Below are 25,483 nucleotides of genomic sequence, written 5' to 3'. Positions count from 1 at the left end.
ATAAAAATGGTAATTTATATCATAATTAATTTGATTATTATTAAAAAATAATTTATGTGATCATTAATATAATTTGTGTCAAAATTAATTCAAGTAAAAAAGATAACTTATATCTAAATCAATTACAATTTTTTTCATAAATAATTAATAAAACAAAAATATGTTTTTGTTGTATAAAAGAAAGGGTGAAAAAAATTACAAAATGAACACATGATTCTATTGACCAAATATACAACAGAAACACGCTTGCAATTTGTATGTTCTTTTTTGCACTCCTTTTACATAGCAAAATATGTTTTTCGTGAAAGGATATCTCCAGGAGAGAGAAAAAAATAAAGTACATTTATAAGTTGCTCCCTAACATGTAACTTGGTGCAACATTAACAAACACTTAAATTTATAAGTTGGTGATAATAGATCAGATTATGACAATTTGTCATATTGATGTTAAACTGTTTACTTTGACATAAATGACACAAATAGTTGAATTTTTTTAATTAGTTTATAGCTTACTATACTTTGAGAACATGCAAATAAACTCCTATGTTTATGAAGTCTACATTCAAATATGGTGTTGTCTTACAACCATGCATAAGATGTTAAGAGTCCCAGATCGGATGATTCATAAACATGATAAGTGCTTATATAGCTGGATAACACACCCCCTTATGAACCGATTTTTAATGGGACCTTTCAGATGTCTTTGCTACACTATAAAATTTAATATGATATTAGAGTTCTGCCCGGTAGGTACCGCCAACCCTCGCTTGGTGGGTAACGAGTCCTGGCTCGAGGGGACGTGTTAAGAGTCGAGACCTATATATATATATATCAATTACAAGTTATTGGATTATTAAAAAAATCACAAAAAAGGGTCTTCCAAATTAGTATAACCTTTTTAATATATAAAAATTTGGGACTAAGATGCACGAAAATTGGAGAAAAGTAAAATGCATTGATACTACACGCACATGGACAAGGTCCTACTAGTCCAAAAGCATGATACCACCACATTCCCGCAACTCCCGCATTTGAATTCTCCAACAAATTAAATTAATTTAAACCAGTTTGACATATTTCTGATCATTAACATACAGAAATACAACACATTTTGAAAATCAAACACAAACACTACCTAACTTGAAACATCATCCTTTGACCCATTTGAGGTCAACTACTAATATCACCATGCAAGCAACAATTGCCTTTGAGAAAAAAGAAAAAGAGTAACACAACATGAACACTATCCATTGGTGTTGTGCAATGGTGGTGTGTAAAATAATATCACTACCAGAAATGAATGAATGCATCCCATGCTGCTCCAATGGCAAAAACAACAGGCATGAGAAGAATGCGGTCTTGTGAAAAAAGGGTCGGTGCCGCGGACTTTACAGGGGCAGCTTTTGGTGGAGGTGGCAGCTTTTCAACATGAACTGCTATCTTCATGCCGCTGAAGCAGAACCCTCGGCCACTGATAATGTAGTAAGTTTTTGTTACATTCAATGGAACCACGTCTCTTCCAGCTCCCCTAGTCCAATTTGTGAGTGGATGATCAGAGTTACATGTTTCATAATCTGTCTTGTTCACTTCCAACACGCTCGCTTGGTTCCTATCGTACACAAAATCTGCAAATTAACCAAGTTAGCATGAAGATGATAACTAGTTACTATTGCCCATCTATCTTCCAAGCACATTCTCTTGTTTCCGAGCTCGAAATTAGCACACAACCACACAAGTTTGTTCATGGCAACAGCAAGCAACTGTTGTGTGCTTCTATTAACCAAAATTAACGTATAAACAAATAATGAGAGACTACAAATCAATATTACACAAAAAAGCTATTAAGATAGAAAAGATAATAAACATCTATATCTGGTAAGTTGCATTTCGTTAACAAATTAAGCTACCAATGGAGAGTAAAGTTTATTCTTTTAATTTTACTTTACCACATTTTTGCCAAGATGTTGATGGGAATATTCAGTTTAACCTGTTGATTAACTTTAGCTTAATTAGTGAACTCATAAACTAGAGCAGCTGGCTTTAATTCAAAGTATATACCAGCAAACAGTGCGTCTTAACATAGGTAAAATTGTTTAAAAGTTAAACAAGATCTTCAATTCTCGATACTTGTTTCACATTTCAAATGCCTCATTGAGATTCCAGATTTTTATTTAACCACTAACTTATAGTGTTATTTTTCAAACATTATCTTGGTGGTGAGCATCCAGAACTTACCACCACCAGGGACAGAAGGTGCAAGAACAAAAGACAATGACACACAAATTAACTTACTGTCATACCAAAACTACCCAAGAAAAACTCAATTTGGCGAAAATGAGGACTTTATGGTTTCACACTTTCACTCAAACATGAAATGTGTGAACAAGCAACAAAGTAATTAGGGATCTGGAAATGCAGAACAAGGCAACAAAAGCATAAAAAATGGATTCAAATTCCAAACCCTATTTCTTATTTACACTCCCTCAAGACAGAAAATGCTAATTAAGAACTCACAAGGAAATGGAGCACAGAGAGGGAAGAGAAACCCCAATGAAATTCCCCTAAAAATCCCATTTTTACAGTTAATTTACACATGTTGGACAGAAACACATTACAAATTTACAATTCCTCAGTTCTTCTCATCCAATTTCTTTCCCTTTTCTCTATCAGAAAACATGGATCCAATGAGAGGCTCAAAGGTTAACAACAGATAGAAAACCATAAGATCTGAAATCATCCAATGTAGACCCTCTTGGTTTCAAAACATGGTAAATTATCATATATATAAGCTACCAAGTTTAATCAACTTATCCTAGTGTTGAACTAATTCAGATCCAGTTCATAGAGAGGGTACAGCAACACTCTCATCATCAAGGTAGAAAACAACTATAGAGAGAGAGAGAGAGAGAGAGAGAGAGAGAGAGAGAAAGGGTACTTACAGAGCCAGTCACCAAGGTAGAAATGTTTGCCTTTAGCCCACTCAGTGTAGTTAATATTGGGGTTCCAAAACTGGTTGTTTCCAACAGTAAACTTTGTAGCAGAAGCTTCTGGCAACATGAGAAGAACAGTGAAGGCCAGAAGCAGCAGAAGCACCCTCTTCATCCTCTCCATCACTGCGTCTTTTGTTTTGCTTGCTTTGTTTGCAGTTACCCTCTTCTTCACAGTTCTTTAACAAACTCTCTGGAACACTCTGTCACTATGTTCTGTTTTTTTGGCCTTTTAAGGACACCCCTTTGGGTTCTTTTGGGGTTTTTTAATAGCATGGTGTGAAAGTTGTCTTTTTTGGTTATTTAATTTCAAGGGTTGTTGTTGCTTTCTAGATCTACCATTGATTTTTTATCACAATACTCGGAGGAAATTGTACAGCTTCAATGGTATTTTTTAAAAAATTTATAGAAAAAAAATCTGCTGAAGGGTAAGGGTTTATTTTTATACTACTATCTTAGTATCTTCAGGTGGGAAAAAAGGAGTAAAGAAAGATATAAATATCCTAATTTGATACTTTTAATAAATTAAAATATATTTTCTTTTTTGGATTCGCTGAAAAAATATCAAACTATTTATTATTTTCATCTGTAAAATCTGTTTATTTGGAAAACTTAAATAATTGAAGTAAAAATGTAAAATAGATACATGTGACTTCTTTTGGCTCTCATTCTCAATGTCATTCTCAATGGTACCAACAAAGTAGTAAATGTCGGTCATAAAAAAAATTATCCAACTGTTTTTTTTTCCTACTTACAGATAAAATATGTATGTTATTATTTTTTTTTCTCTTTCTAATCAAAATCCAGTGAAATATTGTCTGTAATCCCATTTAATGGTAAATTATCATACATAATAGTTTTATTATTATTATTATTATATTAATTGCATTAAAAATTAGATATTATTTCTGATTAGTTAACAATTTTTATTAAATATATTTCAACTATTTTAACAAATAATTTTTATTATTTCCCCACAAAACAAGTATCAAACAATGAATTAGTACGAAGGACATATTTAAATAAATTTATCCAAAAACACTTATAGAAAAAAAAAATGAGCTTTTCATAAACTTTAAATTAGTTTTATGTATAAGCTAATTTGTAAAAAAAATTCATATAACTTTTTTAAAAGATGATTTTATAATTGATACATAATCTAATTTTAACTTAAAGAGAAGATCATTTTGTTTTTTTTTTCTTATTTCCTTACTCTAAAAGTATTTTTGAATAAGCTTATCCAAATACACCATGAAAATCTTTTAAAACTATTTGCTCAATTTCTCACACCAAGTCTATGTCAACATTTGTAGCAAAAGGTATTTGATACTTTGAGATGCTAATGTATAAAATATTTTTATAATTAAGTTTAGAGATTACTTTCCAATTATTGAGTGTACAAATTTTGACATTGGCATCTCATTAGAAATCATGTTAGGTATAATTTTCAAAATAATTATTATAAAAGTTAATAAATTTATATATGTAATAATTTTTAATAGAATAATAATATAAAAACCTTTTACATTATCATTACATTCTAATTAGTCTAAATGTTTTTTTATACAATCTCTCTTATGTTTAAAAATTGTCAAAAATTATACACCCACACCACCAAACACCAATCAAGAGATACTGAAAATAGCAATTTTTGAAATTGAGACTAAAAGAGTAAATTTGAATTTAGGAAGCCAAAAGCAATAGTAATCAAAATTTGAAGAACCAAAAATATAGTTAAATCTTGTAATTGTAGTTTTAAGTTTAATGTTTGTTAGCCTCTACAAATATGACAAATTTTGATCTTAATACCTATAATTTTTGAAAAAAAATATTTTTAATTTTTTAAAAGGAATTGAAAACATTTAGAGGAAATGTGATGTGTATTTAGACATGTAACGTTATATGTAATTTCAAAGTGATTGCTCACTGAATATATCTATATGTATGTCACATTATCATTAAATGTTGAGAAAGAAATTTTTTTAAAAAAATTACCAAAAGCAAAACTAACCAAACAAAATTAACAATTTAAAACAAAATGTCATATTTTCAAGAACACAAAATATGTTTAAATCTTATATATTTTACAATGAATAAATCAAGGTAGTAAGTGTACATTGTCAAATTTGTTCTTTTTCTTCGTGGTTTGATAATATTTTTATAATTTCTTGAAAATTATACTTTCTTTTTCTTAAAATATACTTTGCCTTTTTGACATCATAAGATGTACCTTTTATTTTTACGCTTTTATTTGTTAGGCCAAGAAGATGATCTTATTTGGTAAAGATGTTTGTATAAAAAATACATAAAAGAGTATTTTGACTCTAATAAAGTAATAAAATTATAAGACTTGACTCACGACATACCATTGCAAGGTTTAAGTGTAACATAAACAAACAATAACAGCATTAAAGTACATCCTAGGATTATATTCTGTGGTTCTCATCAAGTCTTCCCTCCGTTGAAAAAGAAAAAAAGATACATCAAAATCACATTCAGTATGCGTTTTGTGTTTGGTAATTAAACTAGCTACTTAATTATGTACTTGGAATTCCTTAAACTTCACTCGTAGTATGTGCTAAAGAAGCTTTAATTTAGGAGCATGAAGAGGAACATGTATTGTAGTTTCAAGTGTGCTAACAACTAACAAGTTAAAAGTAGAACATTAACATTTCATAGTTCGAACAAAGAAATTCCAACATGGTATTGTAGTTACTTTATGCTCTTTGAGAAATGGTTAGCAAAATAATTATTAATAAATGAACAAACGTATATCAATTTGACAGCTGGATCAAAATATTATATTCTATTACGATCATTATCTTCTAGTTGTTATTTCTTTGTGTTCGTTGAAGGATTGGCCAGATCCATGTGTTAGGTGATACGAAAATTCAGAACATGCTCTAAAAAAAAACCTTTTTCTTCTTTAGCAATGAGCGTGGTCCAGGTTTTCCTAAAATCACGATAACGCAACGCAACGCGTACATTAATAAGACATGCAAATTTTCGCTGTCTCATACCTATTTTTAAATTTTTAAATACGGAACTTGTGGGACAAGTGTGAAGATAAATTACTCAATCTGTTTAGAATTTGCTGTACTCCACATAGAAACCTGGGTGAATAAGCTATCTTATTTTCTTGAAAACAAAAGCAAAAACTTGAGTATACATAACTTGTATATTTCAAACAAACAAAAAAATGAAACCACAATATTATCCTATGACTTGTAAAAGGTATACAACTTTGTGTAGTTTATTTTCAAAATATTATTTACTTCTCGTGGTTGCTGCCTTTGTGCAATAGCTAACTTAATCTTGCTCTCAGAACTAATGTGTAAATTTTAATTGAAAATATAATGGGCATAAAATGTTATGACTTTTTTTTTTGTTTTTTTAACTATCCATGCTTAGAGCTTTTGGCTACTGAACTTGAGACATTTCTCAGAAACTTTGGTCATTTGACTTGGCTATAGTTATAATTCTCAATTTAAGACTTAGGGTGTGTTTGAAACAGCTTTAAAAATTAGATTATTTTAATAATAAATTATATGTATAATCAATTATTCTTGTAATTGATTATAATCATAATAATTTTGTTCATCAGTTTTTACATAATAAAATAATATAAAAACAGCTGAAAAGAATAATAAGTTGTTAAAAAATAATCATAAACTACATATTTTCAGCTTCATAAAAAAACTTATTTTTTCAAAAACAAGCTTTTTTCTAAATTTAAGCTAGGATTCCAAACATCCAGTCAGTCTCACATAAAGTTCATTACTGTTTTCCAAAAATTAAACTCAAATTTTTCTTCACAAATTCAATGTGTTATCAGATAATCCTAATCAAATGGGTATGATTATGTTTATTTGATGGGCCAATTTTTTCCTTCAAATCCTTTTTTTCATCCATGAGGTGGTGATCATTATTGCTGGGCAAGGGTAAGGTGATATCGCTTATTCTTTCATATTGGGGCATTTAAAATTAAAGGGCATCAATTTCTTCAAACCGAGATTATGCTACCTGCCCCTTTTAGTTGCTATTTTGATTCCAGTTGGTGAACCATTTGAATTGGATAATTATGATGTTAGATATCATGCTTGGCAACAATCATGATTGATGTTGTCCTTTGATTCCCTAGTAGAGCCATATTATCATTCTTGGACTAGGAGTATCATTTGTATACACAAATGCAAGAAAAATAAAATCTCAAAAAAGAAAGTAGGTCAATCAGAACTTTTTAGAAAAACTGATAAAAATAAAAATCTTTTTTTAATGATCAAAATCCTAAAAGAATAAAACTTATATAGAAACTAATCAGAGAAAGTACCACTTTCAAGGTAAAGAAAAGCCCAAGAAGGTGAAGTCCAAGACTACTTTATTATAGACGCTCAAATCAACAGTTAACATAGTTAATTAAAGACGCATAAGTTTGCGTTTTGACATGTTAATCCACGTTGGTTGGAATATTTTACAACCTCCAGACTAAAAGAAAAAAAGTTTGAAATTAGAATTAGAAGAAAAATGAAAATAGAATTTGAATTTTGAATTTTTGTCTTTAGAAATCAACCTTTCCCTTCCATACATATCATTAATGACACCATTTTCAAAAAGAGTAGGCAAAATATTTGCTGTTTTGAAATCAAAACCACCTAACATAGTCATTACTGCCTTCTCTTTTCAAAACAACCACAGGGAAACTGTCCTTTCTCATCCAGAAAATTGTTATTGAAACTTAAAGCATATGATAATACTACCTCATGTTAATATAACACTAAAGTTTAAGTCTATGAATACATCAGAGGTGTCAAGCCTACTGTTAGTTGGTGTTCTGTTATATGGAACCCAACAATCCCCCCTAAAATGTCTTTCATTTTATAGCTTGCTAAAAGGAATCGGCTGCTTATTCTTGACAAAGTTGCTTTTTTGAACAAGAGTTCCCTCTGTCCTTTATGTTCAAATGAGCCTGAGTCAAATGCTCATTTGTTCTTTTCTTGTAGGAAATCTCTCCAAGTTTGGGCTCACATTCGTGATTTGACTCCTTTCCGCAGGCGTGTTCAAGGAAAATTACGTTGTCTGGCTATAGCAATTACAGTCTACTGCATTTGGCTGTCTAGGAACAAACTGACTTTTAAAGATTATCAATTTTCTATAATAGAGGTTATTAGCAAGATTAAGTTTCTTATGTATAGACAAGCGCACCTGTTATATTTGTTTTAGCATCTTAATATAGGTCTTCTTGTATTATGAAGACTTTTGATTTTCTTTAACTGCGGGATATGCCCCGATTATTATTGTATCATTTTGGGTTTAATATAATTTACATTTTTTTCCAAAAAAAAAGTTTATAGTACTAATTACAATGCAATCAACACAAGAAAAAACAACATAAAGGATGCCATTAATTATTATATAAGAACCCAATATGAGCTTCCTCATATGTTAATTACAAAAACTAAAGTTTATAGTCATGATTCAAGAGAAATTACCCATTGCAAGTATCATTTCCTAGAAAATATAAATACCCTATGAACACTGTAATTGAAAAGGTACTTTTTGTTATGTTCAATCCAACCTTCTCAATAAATAAGAAACTTGGACTTCCTTTGTCAATGGCATGATCCAATCACTGTATAGATCAGCAACCAAGCTTGGATTTATTTTGTAGACAGGTTCAGTTCGATGTTCCTTCGTAGTTACAACCAGTTCTTGCCCATAAGTCTTGGTCTTCATGTCAACTCTCCTCTTAATTGCCTCTTCAACTTCAGGATATGTTAGCAATTCCATCAACTTGTCCTTGTCCTGAAAAGTCACCATGATGAGACAAAGTTGATTCTGTGAAAAATCCATCTTCCAGAAAAATGAAAATGAAACCTTAAATTGTCCCTTAGCAATATACAAAGGTTGCAAACTCGTCAAACTTCTAAGCATGTCCATATCAGTACCATTTACCAGTTTCCAAATAGATTTATACATGACCCAGAAAAAATTATGACATGAAAATTAACAGTTTAGCACGATTAGTTGATCAATAATTTGATTAAAATGATTGCAATGTGAAGCAGATTTACGGTTGACAATGTAAATTTCCTCGAAAAATAAAATAACAATAATTGTATCCGTGTCTTGCCCTCTAAGGTTCTAACTGGTATTTCTACTGCACCTGTGCTATAATGGCATCTTTATATGAATCTGGACTAGCTTGGTATTTTGCCTCAGCTACATATTTTCCATAATGAATTCTCTTTGAGAGAGCCTGCAGGCACAAGAAAACAGATGTTTCCATCAATGTAAGAGCCAGAACTTAGGATTACAATCTCAAGTTACTCACTTAGAGGGAGACAAATTGCTGAACTTTTCAAAATAAAGCAAGCCAAATATTGACCAAGGCAAGTTACAATTTGTACTAACATAAAAGATGATATAGGCTTGTTTTCATAGTGGGTATCTATATTAGTTTTCTAATTCTATCACTGGTCTTTATCTTTTATCAAGGGGGCAGTCAGGCAGATTATGACCTATTTTCTTTGGAAACCTATCACTTTCATGGCCTGATCCTGTTTTGTAGGTCACCACAGAGTACAGAATTTACTCTAAGGAAAAAAAAAACTCCCACTAGCATGTTCCTGTTTGGATGAGGATCAGATTTTTTTTGTTCATCAAAATGAAAGATTATTTCAGAAATATCAAACCAAATGATCTTGACATTGCACATGTAAAAAGTTAAATACCAAAGAAGAAACAAAAAAGGATATGAAATGACGGTATAGATAGATTCATTTATAACAGATAATAAAACTATATGCTTTGAGATTCCTTAATAAGAAGTAAATTAAATAATTGAAAATACAAGGTGGTACCACCCTGTCCATCATTTCAGTTTACCACTGAATTTGACTAAAAGGAAAAACAAATGAATGTGTACCTGCAAGCATATTACATCACAAACAGCACTGGATCCAGAGTTACCATCATCCCCTTGTTTGACTATTTGTGGGATAAGAACTCTGAAGTATAAACTCCATACTTTTTCATTTATATTAATTGAATCAGCAATAGGGTGCAACACCTATCCATACATAATACAGAAATTCAGGGAAGCAATTAGCACATAAAAAATATAGCAACAGATTCATTAAACCTGTGACACAGACAGGCAGACAGAGAGAGAGAGAGAGAGAATTATGCTGTAATTTTTTAATTAACAAGCTGATTGATATTCCTTTCACTCTATGTTTTACTGTTATTACTTAGTGCAAGCATTCTGGGTTGAAATAGTCTAATAGCTTATACTATCATAGAATGGGCATTTCCCTACTCGGTGTACATTTCTTTCTCCTTTTCTGTGTAACTAGTAACTACAATGTTTTAATCTCATCATAATTGAAAAGAGAAAACAATCATTTCAATTAATAATAACAAAGGACCACCTCTTTCACCGATCCTACTTTCAAGGATCTATTTCTTTAAATAACCTTTTCACACTACAATGTTTAAGCCAGTTTCCGATCTCCAGTTTTAAAAATCTATACAGAGATAATTGAGTAATTCACATGTCTTTACGCCTACATAGCTGGTATCACTGATAATGTTATGAATAGCAATTCATTAAACTCCTCCCATGTTGTAAACTCCTAATTCCTAAATACCGCTTCAATCAACTTGGGCAGTAGGAATTTAAAGAATTATACACATTGTTATTCTATCTACCTGAAAACATAGTTCTGTCAAAGTGAACATAAGGAATATCATTTACCTGAGGGTACTGCAAAGGTGGTAACACTGGTTCGGGTAGGCCATCTGGAAAGAATGGATGCTCATCAGGGCTCTTGTACCTACCCACCTTCAGTGGAATGGAAATCCAGTCAGCAAAAGTAATATCTATATATCAAACATTTGTGCCTTTACTTTATCATTTTTTTACAGAAAACTTTTAGTCAAAAATTGCTTTTGAGACTTAGGTCCACACACACCTTGGCATGAAGCCTCTCAGTTTCCCCGACCATGTACTCAACCAATGAGCCATGAAATCCATCCATGGAGAAGGCATCAGGGTCATATGTATCTTCATTGTAACAGTATTGTGCTCGCTCGATGAGACTGAAGATTATGCTATCCTCTTGACGAACTAAAGAACGTCTTATATGATCAAGGGTCAGGTTGTCACTCTCATCAATTCTTTTCTTTGTTGGCACTGACCTACACAAAAGAATTAGGGTAATTTTAAAACATGGCTGAGCAACCTCACTAGCATCCACTTGACAAACAAAACAAAAATTGAAAGCATAACAGCGAGGAAAAAAAACATCCACCATATAAAAAGTATAAAATATAATTTCAATTTCTATGCATTGTCAAGTGTAAAAAAAGTTACACCAAAAACTAATCAGAAATCATGATACATGTAATTTTGAAGGTATTTATTATTAAAAAAAATAAACAAATTTATAATTTCTTGTAATTTTGAAGGTAATGTTATGTTAACACTGGAAAAACCATTTACACTATACGCACATGTGTTATTTTCTAATAAAATATTTGATGAAAATAAGCATCTACAATATTAAGAATTAAAAAAATAATTCCATGCTCACATTACATCTTTAAGCAATTGAAGAAGTGACCATAATATTAAAAAAAAAAAGGTGTATTAACCTTCTTAAGGCACTATTTAAGCAAGCCTTGGAATTTTTTTTTTTAAGAAAAAGAACAATTGCTGTTAAATTTTCTGATCAAGCACATACAACTAACCCAATTGCATGCACTTTCCTCTTTGCTAATCCACCAATTCTCATTGAACCCCAATGGTTGATTTCAATTACATGCACCCCAATTGGAGAAACATAGCAGAACAACCAAAAAATCGAAACTTTCAGATTAAAAAACTGAATTTCAGAAAAAACCCAAATGAAAATGTCTCTTACTCGATGGAAGCCGCATGTGCCTGGAGAGAAAGATTGCTTTTTGGGGCGAAATCCGAGGTGGGGTTGAAGGAAATCGAAGCCTTGCGAGTTGTGCGATGGAAAGCGCATGAGGGTGTTGAAGGGACTGAGATGGTGGTGGCTCTTAAAAGCTTAGACTCCATTGAAAGAGAACCAACAAGAATGTGGTTTATGGAAAATTCGGCAAAGAGGGAAGAAGCTTTTAAAAGAGTTTAAAACATAAAAAAGAAAAAGAGGGATTGAGAAAGAAGTTAGTGGATGAGAAATGAGAAATTCAAAGGTTGTCGACTCCTGAAACGCAGTAGGTGGAGATGTGAGTGACCACACCAAACTCTGTAACGTAAAAGGTTTGGTGTAGTGGGGATCATTAGTATTTCAACACTTGCTTTCTTCTAGGGTAAATATGGGTTGAAAATTTGAGATAAATATAAGATAAGAGTAGTATTTTATATAATACTACTATTTATTGGGATAGAAAAACTTTATCTATTCATTCGAGTGATATTGTGTTCATATCATTAACTAAGATATTGGGTTTTAGTTATAATTAAAAAGAGATGCACATTAAAGATGGACAATTAGTATTAATAGGATTTTTTTTTATAATTATGGTATTAATATAAAGTAATTTAATTAAAAGTACTGATTAATTTTTGTGAAAGATCATAAGTATTTACAACTGAATATTCTTCTTTTAACAGAGTATATTCCATTAATGTCCATAGATATTATTAGATTTTTTTATAACACTAATAATATTAAAATGAATAAATTGTGTTATTTTTAATAATAATATTTAATAAATGATAATTAATTATTTAAATTGTTTTTTGGAAAATATAATTGGTAGATTAATTTTTTTATTAACTTATAATAATTTTATAAATATAATTAAAATATAAAATTATTTTAGAAAACAATAAATGATTTTAATTTGTTTATTATACCTAAACTTTTTAGAATTTATGTTTTTAATCTCTTATCAAAATTTTGATCGACTTTAGACCTAAAATATTTTATATTACATCATTCTAAAATTAAATTTAATGGACAGCTTTTTTGTAAAAAAATAATAATTAATATAGAATATACTTTAAATTGAATTTTATAAAAAAAAACTCAATCACACTTTTAATTTGAATCTTATAATTTTGATCGAAAGTAGTATTTTTAAGTTGTGTGCATTAACTTTATATAAATTTAAATTTTTTCTTAAAAAATTACTACAGTAGCATTTTTTTAAAATGGTATTAACTGTATTGATAATTATGTTTTAATTATTATCTCTTTTTTTTAACTGGAAATTATTATCTTTGTCCTCTAAAATAAGACTTTTTTAATTAATTTACACTTTTTTAAAAAGTTAGTTAGTATAATTAGTAGTATTAAATTTGATAACAATTTATATTATTTTATTAATATTATCTTTAAAATTATTAAGACTCAATCTCTCTATTACTTAATTAATTTTTCATCTAATTATGTGTTAGTTTTCTTATTCAATTCTCATAAGAGAAATAATGTATTTTTTAATATATATATATATATATATATATATATATATATATATATATATATCTTTTATTATAAACTAATTAAGGATATTTGGATAAAATATAATTAATATAAAAGATAACTTGAAAAAAAAATCTTATAAAAAAGAAAAAATAAAATTGATAAAAGAGTTTTGATAACGGAAGTAAATAGGCTTGACCTGTCTAGTCTTTGGTCTCTCACTTTATATGTTTATTTATTTAATGAGAAAATGAGTCGCGAACGCGTTGGTAAGCTCGATGTGTTCAAATGTCCAACCACAACTTCTGTTTCATCTGCCCACGACTCCACGTCAGTTCACATTGGTGGTGCTTTTTTTTTTCTGTAATAAATTAATAATTAATTACTTGTTTGTTAACGTGTTGAGCACTACTTTTTCAGTTATCTTTAAGAATTATATATTTAATTAGCATTTAAATTACATAATTAGTTTATAACAACATTATTTTTAATATTTGAATAATATAAAGTATTGACCTATCAATTTTGACAAAATTTACATTTTGATTCTTTAGCCTTTACTTTTCTTTAATGTTTTAATATTTTTTCAATTTAGGATTTTACAGTCAATTTAAAATTTTATTAAATATCACAGGATTTTTGACCGAAAAATAAATACCACATGACTTTCTTATTAATTAAAAATAAAAAAGAATCGTAGTCCAATTCATTTTTTTAATTAGTCACTTTGAGTAGTATAAGAAATCCGTATTGATTACAAGAATTAGTCAATTGTTAATTTATAACAAATAGAATATATGTTCTTAATGACAAATGTAAGATAATAACATGTCTTATACTCCCTTTAAACATATTTGTGATATGATATGAACTCATTATAAATATGATTAATCCAAGAACCTCTAGAGATTTACTAAATATGTGCAGGTTGATCTTTAGAATTAGACAAATCATGAGTAATTTTTCTTGAGGATACCTTCTCTCTCATAAAGTTGCAATCTATCTATACGGTGTTTGGTGGTTCGTTCATGGAAAACCTGATTAAATGTCACATACTAATGTAGTGGCATGAGTGTCTCCAAATTTGAGTTGTTGGAGAAGTTGTCTAAGCCATGTATATCACACGGCATTCAGTTTCAGCACTAGATCTGACAATTGTATTTTGCTTCTTGCTTCTTCATGAGATCATATTCCCTCCAATAAGAACATAATACCTAGTGTGGATAGCCTACCTATCACAATCGTGGCTGCAATATTCAAAAAAAACGATAACGTTCTGAATTGTTAAGAGTCACCACTAATATTTTTTTGTTAAGAAAAGATTGGGAAACCAATCAGAGTAAATAAAGAAAAATTGAAAAATATTTTTTTAAAATAAAAATTTAAAATGAATTACTTTAAAAATTAAAATATCCAAATTACTAAGTACAAAGAACAAAGTCTCCAACAACGCCGCCAAAAACTTGTTAAACTCATTGACAAGTACATCAAATTATAAAATTAAAACGGAAGTCTGAGTATCGAATTTACATTGACTTTATGTGTACTTAGGTAGATGAATATTTAATTAATAAATTAATTTAAAGAAATTGATTTAAAAAGATTGTGAGAAAACAGTAGAATAAATTGACAGAAAATTAAATTAAAATAAACAAGAAAAGAAATTAAACATGAATTTAAATTAATTAATCAAAAATAGAAAAGATAAGAAAAGCCAATATTATAGAAGTTAAATTTAGAAGATGAGAATGTTAAAAACTTAGTCTACCAAAGCTACTCTTAATGTAATATTAATAAATTTTCTATATTTATAATCATTCTAATTTACACCTGAATCTACTTATATATTGTAACCAAGATCTCTCAAGTGAAAGAGTCTAATTTATCTATTTTCTCTCTCAAATCCCTTTGTAGAGATAAAACAGTAAATTACATTAAGAATAAAGATATATAACAGGCTAAACAAAATCAACCTATCCCTAATGATGCTTTATTTAGATACCATTTCTCAGTTCTATTAGAAAATAATGTTTCCCAACGCTACCCCTAAAACTTACGGGTGATCAAGCCATAAACACTAGCATTAAGCACAAGAAAGGATAGGTAATAATATTAGATAGATAGAAAGAGAATTACATCAAAAGTAGTTTGACTGGCAAGTTCCCAACAAAGGAGGTTTAGTCTTTCATAGTCATAAGAGATCTTAAAATTTCAAGAGGATTATGAATTGAAAAGAGAATAGATAAGAAAGGGAATGGAGGGAAGGAATGACTACTAATGATTCGTTCTCCTTCTTCTAGCATTTTCCTTTTATAAGAAATTGCATTCTCTTGGAATTTCTATGTGTTTTTCCTTCTTCTCTCTCCTTCATTTATAGGTGCAGATTAGCTTAGTTTTCATGAAACCTTTGTGCTAAGCGCTTAGTGAGTATGGCGATATCTACGCTTAGCGCGTGTCTTGGGCAAGCGTGCCTTCACTTTCCAGCATTATCCTTCACTTTCCAGAATTATCCTAACGTTAAGCGTGCATTGTTCGTTGAGCCTGTGTATCACGCTAAGCGTCTGAGACGCGCTAAGCGAGCAGCTTCACATCTTGAATTTGCTTCTTGGGCTTTACTTTGTTTTTCTCCGCCAATTATTCACTAAGCATCATAAATTCATCAACTTTTAATATTTTTTGCACAAAAATTTAAATGACATTAAAATTTCAATTGTTTGCACATAAAGGAAGAAATAAGAGAGAAAAATTATCAATTCCTATATAATTTAATCCAAAAATATACCTATATCAATGAGGTCTACATATCAATGAAATGGTGACGCGTTGTTGGATCGAGTGGCCTCGGAATAATTAAGAAGGGGGGGTTGAATTAATTATTAATGTGTCTTGACTAATTAAAATTTATCCTTCTTAATATTACTAGATCCAATTAGGCTTTACTACTAAGTTATGAGAAAGTAAAGAACATAAATAATAACTTAGACAAAAGTAAAGTGGAAATAAAAAGTACACAGCAGAAATTAAAGAGTGTAGGAAAGAAAAAAAACAAACACAAGTTTTTATACTAGTTCGGCAACAACTCATGCTTACTTCCAGTCCCCAAGCAACCACCGGTTCTTGAGATTTCCTTTAACCTTATAAAATCCTTTACAAGCAAAGATCCACAAGGGATGTACCCTCCCTTGTTTTCTTTGAACAACCAAGTGGATGTACCCTCCACTTGAACTGATCCATAAGAGATATACCCTCTCTTGTTCTCAGTATTACAACCCAAGTAGATGTACACTCTACTTGTACCACAAAGGATGTACCCTCCAATGTGTTAAGACAAAGAATTCTTAGGCGGTTAGTCCCTTGAATCTTTGTAAGGGGAAACAAAAAATATCTCTGGCGTGAATTCTGCTAGCACTACATTGATTTTAATCAATTTAATTTTTAGTCCCTTCTTATGGTGTGGGAAAGTGCTAGATACTACATTAGTGAGAGATTAAGTTTTATAGATAAGCTTTATGTGGTTATGAAAAAGCTTAACGACTTATAAAATTTTTAATGATTTTCAAACCCTTATGGGTGGTATATGATTTGTAGCATACACTTGATGAAATCACTTATATGAGTGTTAAGTGAAGCCACTTGTATGAGATCGTGACAAAATCTTTAGAGCATTCATAAATATCGGGCACACACATGACCTATTAGCGCAATAGTCACGACAAGGATTGTGGGGGTGTAATGTGATTGGTAGACCACTAGCATATGCCAATCATTTTTGCCTCATATAGCTTGCTACACCAATTATGCTGTGTGTTAAGTCATCAAATCTGACGCATTACATCCCAAATGAGAAACCAAAAACCTTTATTTTCTTTGAAATCTAAAACCTTTTGAAATATGTAGGGAATTGTTGTACTTTTTGAGTATTTCAAAAGGTTCTACTTGTTTCTAAACATGGAATAATTTCCATTTTAAAAAGGTTTTATGCTGCAAATTAAATTGACTTAATTATTGTATTAAAACCTTTTTAGTACTACTTTAAAATAGATTGATTACATATTATTTTTAATTAATCATATTTATTATCAAAAATAAAATTAACATGATTATTGTTGGACCCTTTTCTATCTATAAATGGGATGCTCTCACTATTGCTTTCACATCCAGAAAAAAAAAAATCATCATTATTCTCTCTATTCTCTATTTGAGTTTTCAGTTCTTCTTTTTCTTGTAAGTTTTGATACTTTAGTTAATTTGAGATGGGTCTATTAAATCATGGAGGATTTGTGTTTTACTCAGAGAAATCATTGAGGACAGTTTGTCTAACATACACCTTAGGCTATGTGTTGCCAAGCTCTACGAGTCCAAAATTGGGTCAAGGTTCATGATTATACAAGTTGTGAGTTTGTGGTGATAACTAGTGGTTCGTGATTTGACCTACCTAGAACAACACTTTATACTACTAATTAAGTTAAAATAATTTTACGTTAGTTAATACACATTGATGATGTTTATCTGCACTCATAATTCATTCTCAAAATAATCAAGTGACTTATCATTTTGGTTGTTAAAATTGTGAGGCATTGGTACTTGAAATTAGAAAAATGTCAAATAAATACATGAAATTTAAACTATTGACATTTTATTTCATGACATATGGTCATATACTCCCTCTGAACACCTATCTAAGCAAAAATAACTAATTAAGAAAGTTAGTTGATATCATTTAATTTACTATTCTCAAGTAAAATAAGGTTATTTCTAAAATGCCTTTTATTGTAATTTTTATCGTGAATAAAAAAGAGTCATTCAAATTAGAAATAGAATTAAATGAAAAGTGTTTTAGGAATGATAGTATTAAATAAAGCAAAATTAGTTTAGATTTGCTTATATTTAAGTCCAATAAATGATATCATTTTTTTACTTATATATAAGTCCAAAGGAAATACAATTTATTATCTTATAGTTGTTAAATTTAATAATTGACTATCACTATAGTTCTTAGTGAAACCAGTAGCAAGAACTAATCTTTTTGTCACCATAATATTAATGTGAAATATCTATTGACTTTGTCATTGATAATACATGTTAAGAAACCTAACTAGCACATGCCTTGAACTTGATACCTTACTTTAAAATATTCAACTCTAGTTTCACTTGGACAACATATTAAATTTAAAAACTAATATAACTAGTAAAATTTAACTTTAGAAATTTATTATATATATATATATATATGTAGTTTTTTTTTGTATATAACTAATAAAATTTAATTTCAGAAATTTATTAAAATACTCCCTCCGATCTCCAATATAAGTAACAAGAGTTTCTTTTTTTGTCTCAAATATGAGTAGTTCTCAATTATTTATACCTTATTTATTGAAATCATCTCCAAAACACCTTTCATTTCATAACGCTAAATGTTTTTTTTTATGGTTAATATCAAGTTCCAATAAAAGATAGTTTGAAAAAAATATTTTTATTTATTTAAAAAGACATAATTTAATGAAATTAACTAATCTTCTTAAAAAATATGAAGTATGTCTTCTTTTTTGCAAAAACAATCATTTTTTTTTCTTATAATTAAGACCAAAGGGAGTAATTGTTTACTAAAAATAATCCATTTTCTACTTCCAAAGCTAATTAAACACACACATAACTGGTTGTATGTATTACATATAATCCATTTTAATTAGTTAAGAATCTAAAAAAAATACAAAGTTTTAAATAGACATGACTACGGAACGGGTCGGAGTCAATTTTGCTTATCCCGCCCATGCCCCCAAAATCCGATGGGGTGTAGATTTACCCATCCACGCCCTCGATGGGGTCAGGTTTTCCCGTCCTGTCCCCGACATGCTTATAAAATTTTATAAAAAATACAATTTTTCATAGAATAAAAAAGAAAATTTAAATAACAATCATAACATATTTTTAGATTGTACATGACAATATAAAATCTAATTCAACACTAGCATAAAATTCAATTCAACAATTTTAGGTTTTAATGTGTTATATATATATAAGAATATTTTTATAAATTAATTATTAGCAGGACGAGTTCTGGGACAGGTTTAGGGAAAACGTGATCTCGACCCTACCAACTTAGATTTTTTTTCATCAAGATCGAGATGGATCTGAAGCCGGTAGGTTTGGACCCATTACCATGCCTAGTCTTAAATATGATATGAGAAGTATAAAATATTTTTGTTATTTTCAATAAAATAGTATTTTGGAGAGTATATTCAAAGTATTTCTCATGCTACATCTACATGTTAACAATATTACATGAGACAATGATTTAAAACAGGAGAGTAGATTCATTAATACAGTTGGTGCGAAGTGGAAGTGAGAAGAAAAAGACATGGCAGTGTCAGCAGCAAAGTTCGATGTGGTAATCCTAGGAGCCTCAGGTTTCACCGGCAAGCAAGTCCTCAAAGAAGCCCTCAAATTCCTCAATTCCAACCATTTCACCTCCCTCGCCATAGCGGGCCGCGACCCCTCCAAGCTGGCCCAAACCCTCAAATGGGCCGCTCAGCCCAACCCGCCGCCCCAAATCCCCATCCTCGCCGCCGACACCGCCGACCCTCCCTCCCTCCGTTCCCTCTGCGACCAGACCCGCCTCCTCCTCAACTGCGTGGGCCCCTTCCGCCGCCATGGCGAACCCGTCGTGGCGGCGTGCGTCGCGTGCGGCTGCGACTACCTCGACATCACGGGCGAGTCGGAGTTCATGGAGCGCGTGGAGCGTGAGTACCACGCGGAGGCAACAAAAAAGGGTTCTTTGGTGGTTTCGGCGTGTGGGTTCGACTCGGTTCCAGCGGAGATGGGCTTTTTGTTCCATTCGAGGCAGTGGGTGGGCCCGGCCCGGCCCAACAGGGTGGGGGCGTACCTGAGTTTGGAATCGGATAAGAGAATTGTGGGGAACTTTGGGACGTTTGAGTCTGCGGTTATGGCTGTGAAGGATTTGAAGGAAATGGAACGTTCTAGAGTCACCAGAGTGATCCCTGAGGTATGATTTATATCACACCATGAATGACACATACAATTTGATAAAAGGGGTTCAGTTCACTTGAATTTGATTGGATTCTGTGTGGTTCTTTCTTGTTTGTTGGGTTTTGGAGTAGGAATATAGATAGTAGTACACTAGTACTATCAAATTAGTTTTAGTTTTTTAAGTTATAAAAATAATAAATAATCATCAAATAAGTCACCCGCGAGTCAACTGCAGCTCCTCCCCCATGAAATTCAACTGTGCCCGCCGACCATGCTGGCGGAGTTCACCCTAAACCGATGCCAACAGACTGAATTTCTTCGACATGAACTTCGGCGGTTGCAACCTCTCCATGATTGTGGAACCACAGGATGGAACCGGTGGCGGTGTGGCGGAACCCTACACCACCACGGGAGTCAGAGGAGCCGCAGTCACTGGTGACACATGTTTAACGCCGTTTGGGTTAAAACTAATGGAAGGACAACTATGTTACTAAAATATTGTTTAGGGGACTATTTTAGAACTTTTAAATCATAGGGTACCAAATTAGAACCGGAAAGTAAGTTAGGAGACCAAACATATATCTTTTAGCCTTGTTGATATTTACAATAGTTATCTTAAAGGAAATATGGAACATGATTTCTGATTGACTTAGAGTGTAAAAACTTTCACAATGACAGTGTATGTATAATAAACAAACTCAATGAATTTAGAGTAGTGATAATCGTTCACCCGATCTTGGGGTGGAAAGAAGAGAGAGATAGTGGAAAAAAGTTGGGAGAGAAAATGATAAATGTGATGAGTGACTTAATGGAAAAGGAAAAGAAAGATAAGAAGAAAATGATGTAGAAATGAGATGGAAGAGAAGATAAGTGTATATTGATTATTTTCATGGACTTAAGTCATCTAATCATGAATTGCCATATACTTGAAATTTGTTGTTTTTTAAGTGATTTTTAGTTTTTAATTTCTACACTTCATTGTCATAGAGCTCAACATACAGCAATGGAGTTTATAGAACTTAAACCACAATGTTTGCCTGCATGCAACCAGTAACATATTCAAGTTTTGGGAACTTTTGGTTATCATACCTGAAATGAAATCCTTATTCCTCTGACAATCTCCTTAACTGGGAATCATATTATCATCATTGAGTTACTTGTGCTGGTTGTTGATTGTAGCTCATTTTGAATGTTAAAATATATCGACTTCATTCTTTTTAATTTCATCTAAAATGAGATTAACTTAATGTAGTTTTGTTTATTGACCTTTTTATTGTTTTTCAATAGAACAATAAACCTAGACCATATCTTCTAGGATAGAGTACTCCTCAAACTGGGTTTATAATTTTAAAACTAGTTGCCCAATTTATATCGTCTTTGTTATTTTCTCTTATATTTTGAACTTTTATTACTCATTTATGGTTGCAGATTCCTGGGCCCCCACCTAAAGGAGAAATAATAGAACACCAGAAGAAAATTGGCCTTTGGGGAGTAACACTACCTTCAGCGGATGCAACTCTTGTTGGAAGAACACTTTCTACTCTAACTGAATCCCCCCATGGTCTTCCTGGGTTGAATGAGAATGCTGAGATGGTTGAAAAAAGGAAAGCCTACTGGACATCCGTGAAGCCGGCTCATTTTGGTGTGAAGATAGGCTCAAAATCTTTGTTGCACGTGTTCGGATTTATTCTTATTGGAATAATCATTGGTGTTTTAGGAAGAACCTCTTTTGGAAGATGGCTTCTTTTGAAGTATCCTTCCATCTTCACCTTTGGCGGGTTCAGTAAGAATGGTCCTTCTGAAGAGGAGATTGCAAGTGCTTCATTCAAGATGTGGTTTGTTGGACATGGTTTCAGCAATGAGAGTCTTGCTGCACAGGGAAACACAAAACCTGACATGGAGATTATAACAAGAGTAATGGGACCTGAAATGGGTTATGTAACCACCCCAATAATTATGGTTCAGTGCGCTCTCGTTCTTCACGGCCAAAGAAAGAATCTACCAAAGGGAGGTGTTTACACTCCAGGGATTGTATTTGGTCCAACTGATCTCCAGGAAAGACTTCAACAAAATGGAATATCTTTTGATGTCATCTCGAAAAGCTCTATTTCTTCTTGACTCTAAGCAGTTCATCCATTTTTGGTTGGAAGTGAAAAAACTGACTGGTCGGAGTGCAGAAGTTATAATAAAGTATTGAGAGAATCTTTTTTGTTTTATATGTCTATATTATTATTTTGTAAGAATACTACAGTTATATTGACATTTGACTTGAACCAAGATGGTGTGACATAGTTGATACTTAGATAGATAATCTCTAAATCTATGTGCATGGAAAAATATTTGTTGAGAAAATTAGCCTCATGAATTTCAGTACTTTGAGAGATACCCTGTGTTCACTAAAAAAAGTATTTGGCTTGATCACCAGCTAGATCATCTTTAATTGGCTTCAACATTTGTTCAGGTTGATTGACATCATAGTGACTACTTTATTGCATGTGGAGATCATAATAGAACAGACTGTTTACTAGTGGGCAGTGGCAGATAGCTAGTAGAGAGCTAATTGAGGCTTAATTTACTTGGAAATGGAGAATTAATTCAGAAAAAGGTGCAACTTGGATTCCCTCTTTTAATCTTCTAGACTGAAGGTTTTGTTTGAATGTAGCTAGTCTGAAACATGTTGGCATGCACTGGAGTAGTAACTTGACACAAAACAGAAGGTAAAGGTTTGTTACCGGCTTGTATTGCTATGAAAGAAACAACTTTATAAATTTGGTCCTCCTAGTTCTCTCCAATTTTGATTTTAGTCTCCCTTTAAATTTATTCACGGATTTAGTTCTTTTTTAATCCAATCACGTAATTTTGGTCCTAGGTTCAGATTTGGGCGTTGACCGTTACAAACGAACGTTGACGGTCACGTGTCACGTTCTGGTTCGTCGATATGCTGGTGCGTCATTTTAACTGATTGACTAAATTAAACAATGTATGGAAATTAATTCAAAGAGAATAAAGCTGGAAAATAAAGAATTGCTGCTGCAGAACTAGTAGTCCTGTGAATGAGAATGCAAAGAAGCTGGAGAGAGAAAGCGGGTAGGTGGTTCGGGTTAGAGAGAGAAAGCGGGTTTAGGAAGAAATAGAAAGATAAGACAAAAAAGAAAAAATAAAAAGAGAGGAGAAGATGGAGGAAGAGAAAGAGAAAGATGGATGAAAAGTTCAAATTGCCGGTAACGTCGAGGGTTCTCTTGCTCTGAATCGATTCCTAAGCTTGTGGCGCACCACCACCACACACCACACTTGTATGTGGTTTGCTCCTTGCCTCCACTGTTCTCTCTGAATCGACTACAACTTTTTCCATGTGCCATTTTATCACGTTTGTGATATTATAGGATTAGGGTTAGTGAGTTTCTGATAAGCTTTTAGGGTTAGGGTAAAACAAATTACCACACTCGGTTAAAATCGTGCACCACTATATGGACAAACCAAAACGTAACACATGGCAGTCAACGTTTGTTGTAACACTCAATGTCTAAATCTGGATTTGGGGACCAAAATTACATGATTGGATATAAACATCGGTCATTTTAATCTTATAATTATGATTTTAAGAATAGAAATGAATGTCATTTTGTAATATTAAGAATCGAAATAACCGTAATTTATTAATTTTAAGGGTTATATAATAGAGTTTAGACTTAATTGTAAAATTCATCCATCCTATTTTGTTTATTTGACCAAATCGTCCTCCTATTTTTTAATTTATTATTTGAGTCCCTCTACATTTTGAAATTCATGGTATTTGACATTTAAATTTTGACTAGACTAAAAAAATTAACCAATATTTTCTTAAAAAATAAAAAATTAAATAGTTGAGATAGGATTAGAATCATGGTCCTTTGAGTAAATAACACACTTCTATATCACTACACACATGATCATTTAGTTATTCATGTAAAATATAGTATTAATATAAATTTTATGAAAAAATAATTCAAAATTTAAATTTTATTATTTTTTAATCTATTATATTTTTTAATCTTATATATTATCTTTTAAAATATAATATATGAGATTAAATTTTATTTTCACATAAATTAGAATATGTATATTTATATAAGTGTTATCTTTATTTTATATATTATATTTTTATAATCTTACGTATTTTTATCATATTATTTAAATTTTATTTTATACAGTAAATGTATAATATAAATTCTATCTTTAATATATATTTTTTTATATAAATTATAATTTCATAAAATGATAGTATTTTATTATCTTTTAAAATATTTATATATGTGATTTAATGATAGTATTGTTTTTACCTATATTAAGATATTCTTGTTATATATAATAATAGTATTTTTTATTTATATTTAAATTTATTTAATCAGGTGCATAATTTTTTAAATAATTAAATTATGTAATAAACACACGTAATTAAATAAAATGATAGTATTTTTTATTTTTAAAATTATTTATGTATGTGATTTATTGATATTATTTTTTTCTATATTACAATAAATAACTTAAATATCTTAATATAGATAAAAAAAAATATTGTCACTAAATCACTAAATAAAAATAAAACTTATATATATATATATATATATATATATATATATATTCTAATTTATGTAAAAATATAATTTTATAAAACTATAATAAATTAAAAAGAATAAAATTTAAATTTTAAACTATTTTCACATACAACTTGTATTAATACTACATTTTACACTAAATATTCAAATGTTTATGTCGGTGTAATGGTAAATGAGTGTGCCATTCACTTCAAGGTGCATGATTTTAATCTTTCCTTAAGCATTTTTTTAAAAATATTGATTAACTTTCTAGTCTAGTCAACGTTTAAAATTTAACACTCAACGGTTAAAATATAAATCACTTTAAAATAATCATTTTTAAAAAACTGTCATCTAATTTTACATTGTCCTTGGAGTTTAATACCTATGTTTGAATTACTTTAAAATAATTATTTAAAAAATCAACTTTATATATAACGGATTATGATTGGATGATTGTAAAAAAAAAAATTTATAC

General features: G+C 30.7%; 3 protein-coding genes across 4 annotated transcripts; 1 reads left to right on the top strand and 2 right to left on the bottom strand.

The window, feature by feature from the left end:
- Positions 1-1,017: 1,017 nt before the first annotated feature.
- On the bottom strand, positions 1,018-3,204 carry LOC100305564 (cupredoxin domain-containing protein). The gene is made up of 2 exons (NM_001250228.2): positions 2,940-3,204; positions 1,018-1,625 (listed from the first exon to the last, which is right to left on the bottom strand). Exons 1-2 carry the CDS (start codon positions 3,109-3,111, stop codon positions 1,288-1,290), a joined length of 510 nt encoding a protein of 169 aa, NP_001237157.2. The 5' UTR covers positions 3,112-3,204; the 3' UTR covers positions 1,018-1,287.
- A 5,168-nt stretch (positions 3,205-8,372) lies between these two features.
- On the bottom strand, positions 8,373-12,341 carry LOC100797299 (chorismate mutase 1, chloroplastic). 2 transcript variants are annotated; one of them, XM_003543826.5, is made up of 6 exons: positions 11,912-12,336; positions 10,961-11,186; positions 10,744-10,830; positions 9,913-10,056; positions 9,151-9,243; positions 8,373-8,789 (listed from the first exon to the last, which is right to left on the bottom strand). In XM_003543826.5, the coding sequence occupies exons 1-6, from the start codon at positions 12,070-12,072 to the stop codon at positions 8,553-8,555; spliced, it is 948 nt and encodes a 315-aa protein (XP_003543874.1). In that variant the 5' UTR covers positions 12,073-12,336; the 3' UTR covers positions 8,373-8,552. The 2 variants fall into 2 exon arrangements, with proteins under 2 accessions (XP_003543874.1, XP_014620773.1); XM_014765287.3 differs by lacking the exon at positions 9,913-10,056 and having other exon boundaries at positions 11,912-12,341.
- A 7,306-nt stretch (positions 12,342-19,647) lies between these two features.
- Positions 19,648-22,708, top strand: LOC100801925 (probable mitochondrial saccharopine dehydrogenase-like oxidoreductase At5g39410). Its single transcript, XM_003543835.5, has 2 exons — positions 19,648-20,447; positions 21,860-22,708. Exons 1-2 carry the CDS (start codon positions 19,803-19,805, stop codon positions 22,547-22,549), a joined length of 1,335 nt encoding a protein of 444 aa, XP_003543883.1. The 5' UTR covers positions 19,648-19,802; the 3' UTR covers positions 22,550-22,708.
- The last annotated feature ends 2,775 nt before the right edge of the window (positions 22,709-25,483 follow it).

Source organism: Glycine max, chromosome 13 (genome assembly GCF_000004515.6).
Source record: "Glycine max cultivar Williams 82 chromosome 13, Glycine_max_v4.0, whole genome shotgun sequence".
Classification (NCBI taxonomy): Eukaryota; Viridiplantae; Streptophyta; class Magnoliopsida; order Fabales; family Fabaceae; genus Glycine; species Glycine max.
The sequence above is the reverse complement of the archived record's forward strand: the minus strand, read 5'-3'. Positions and strand labels throughout refer to the sequence as shown.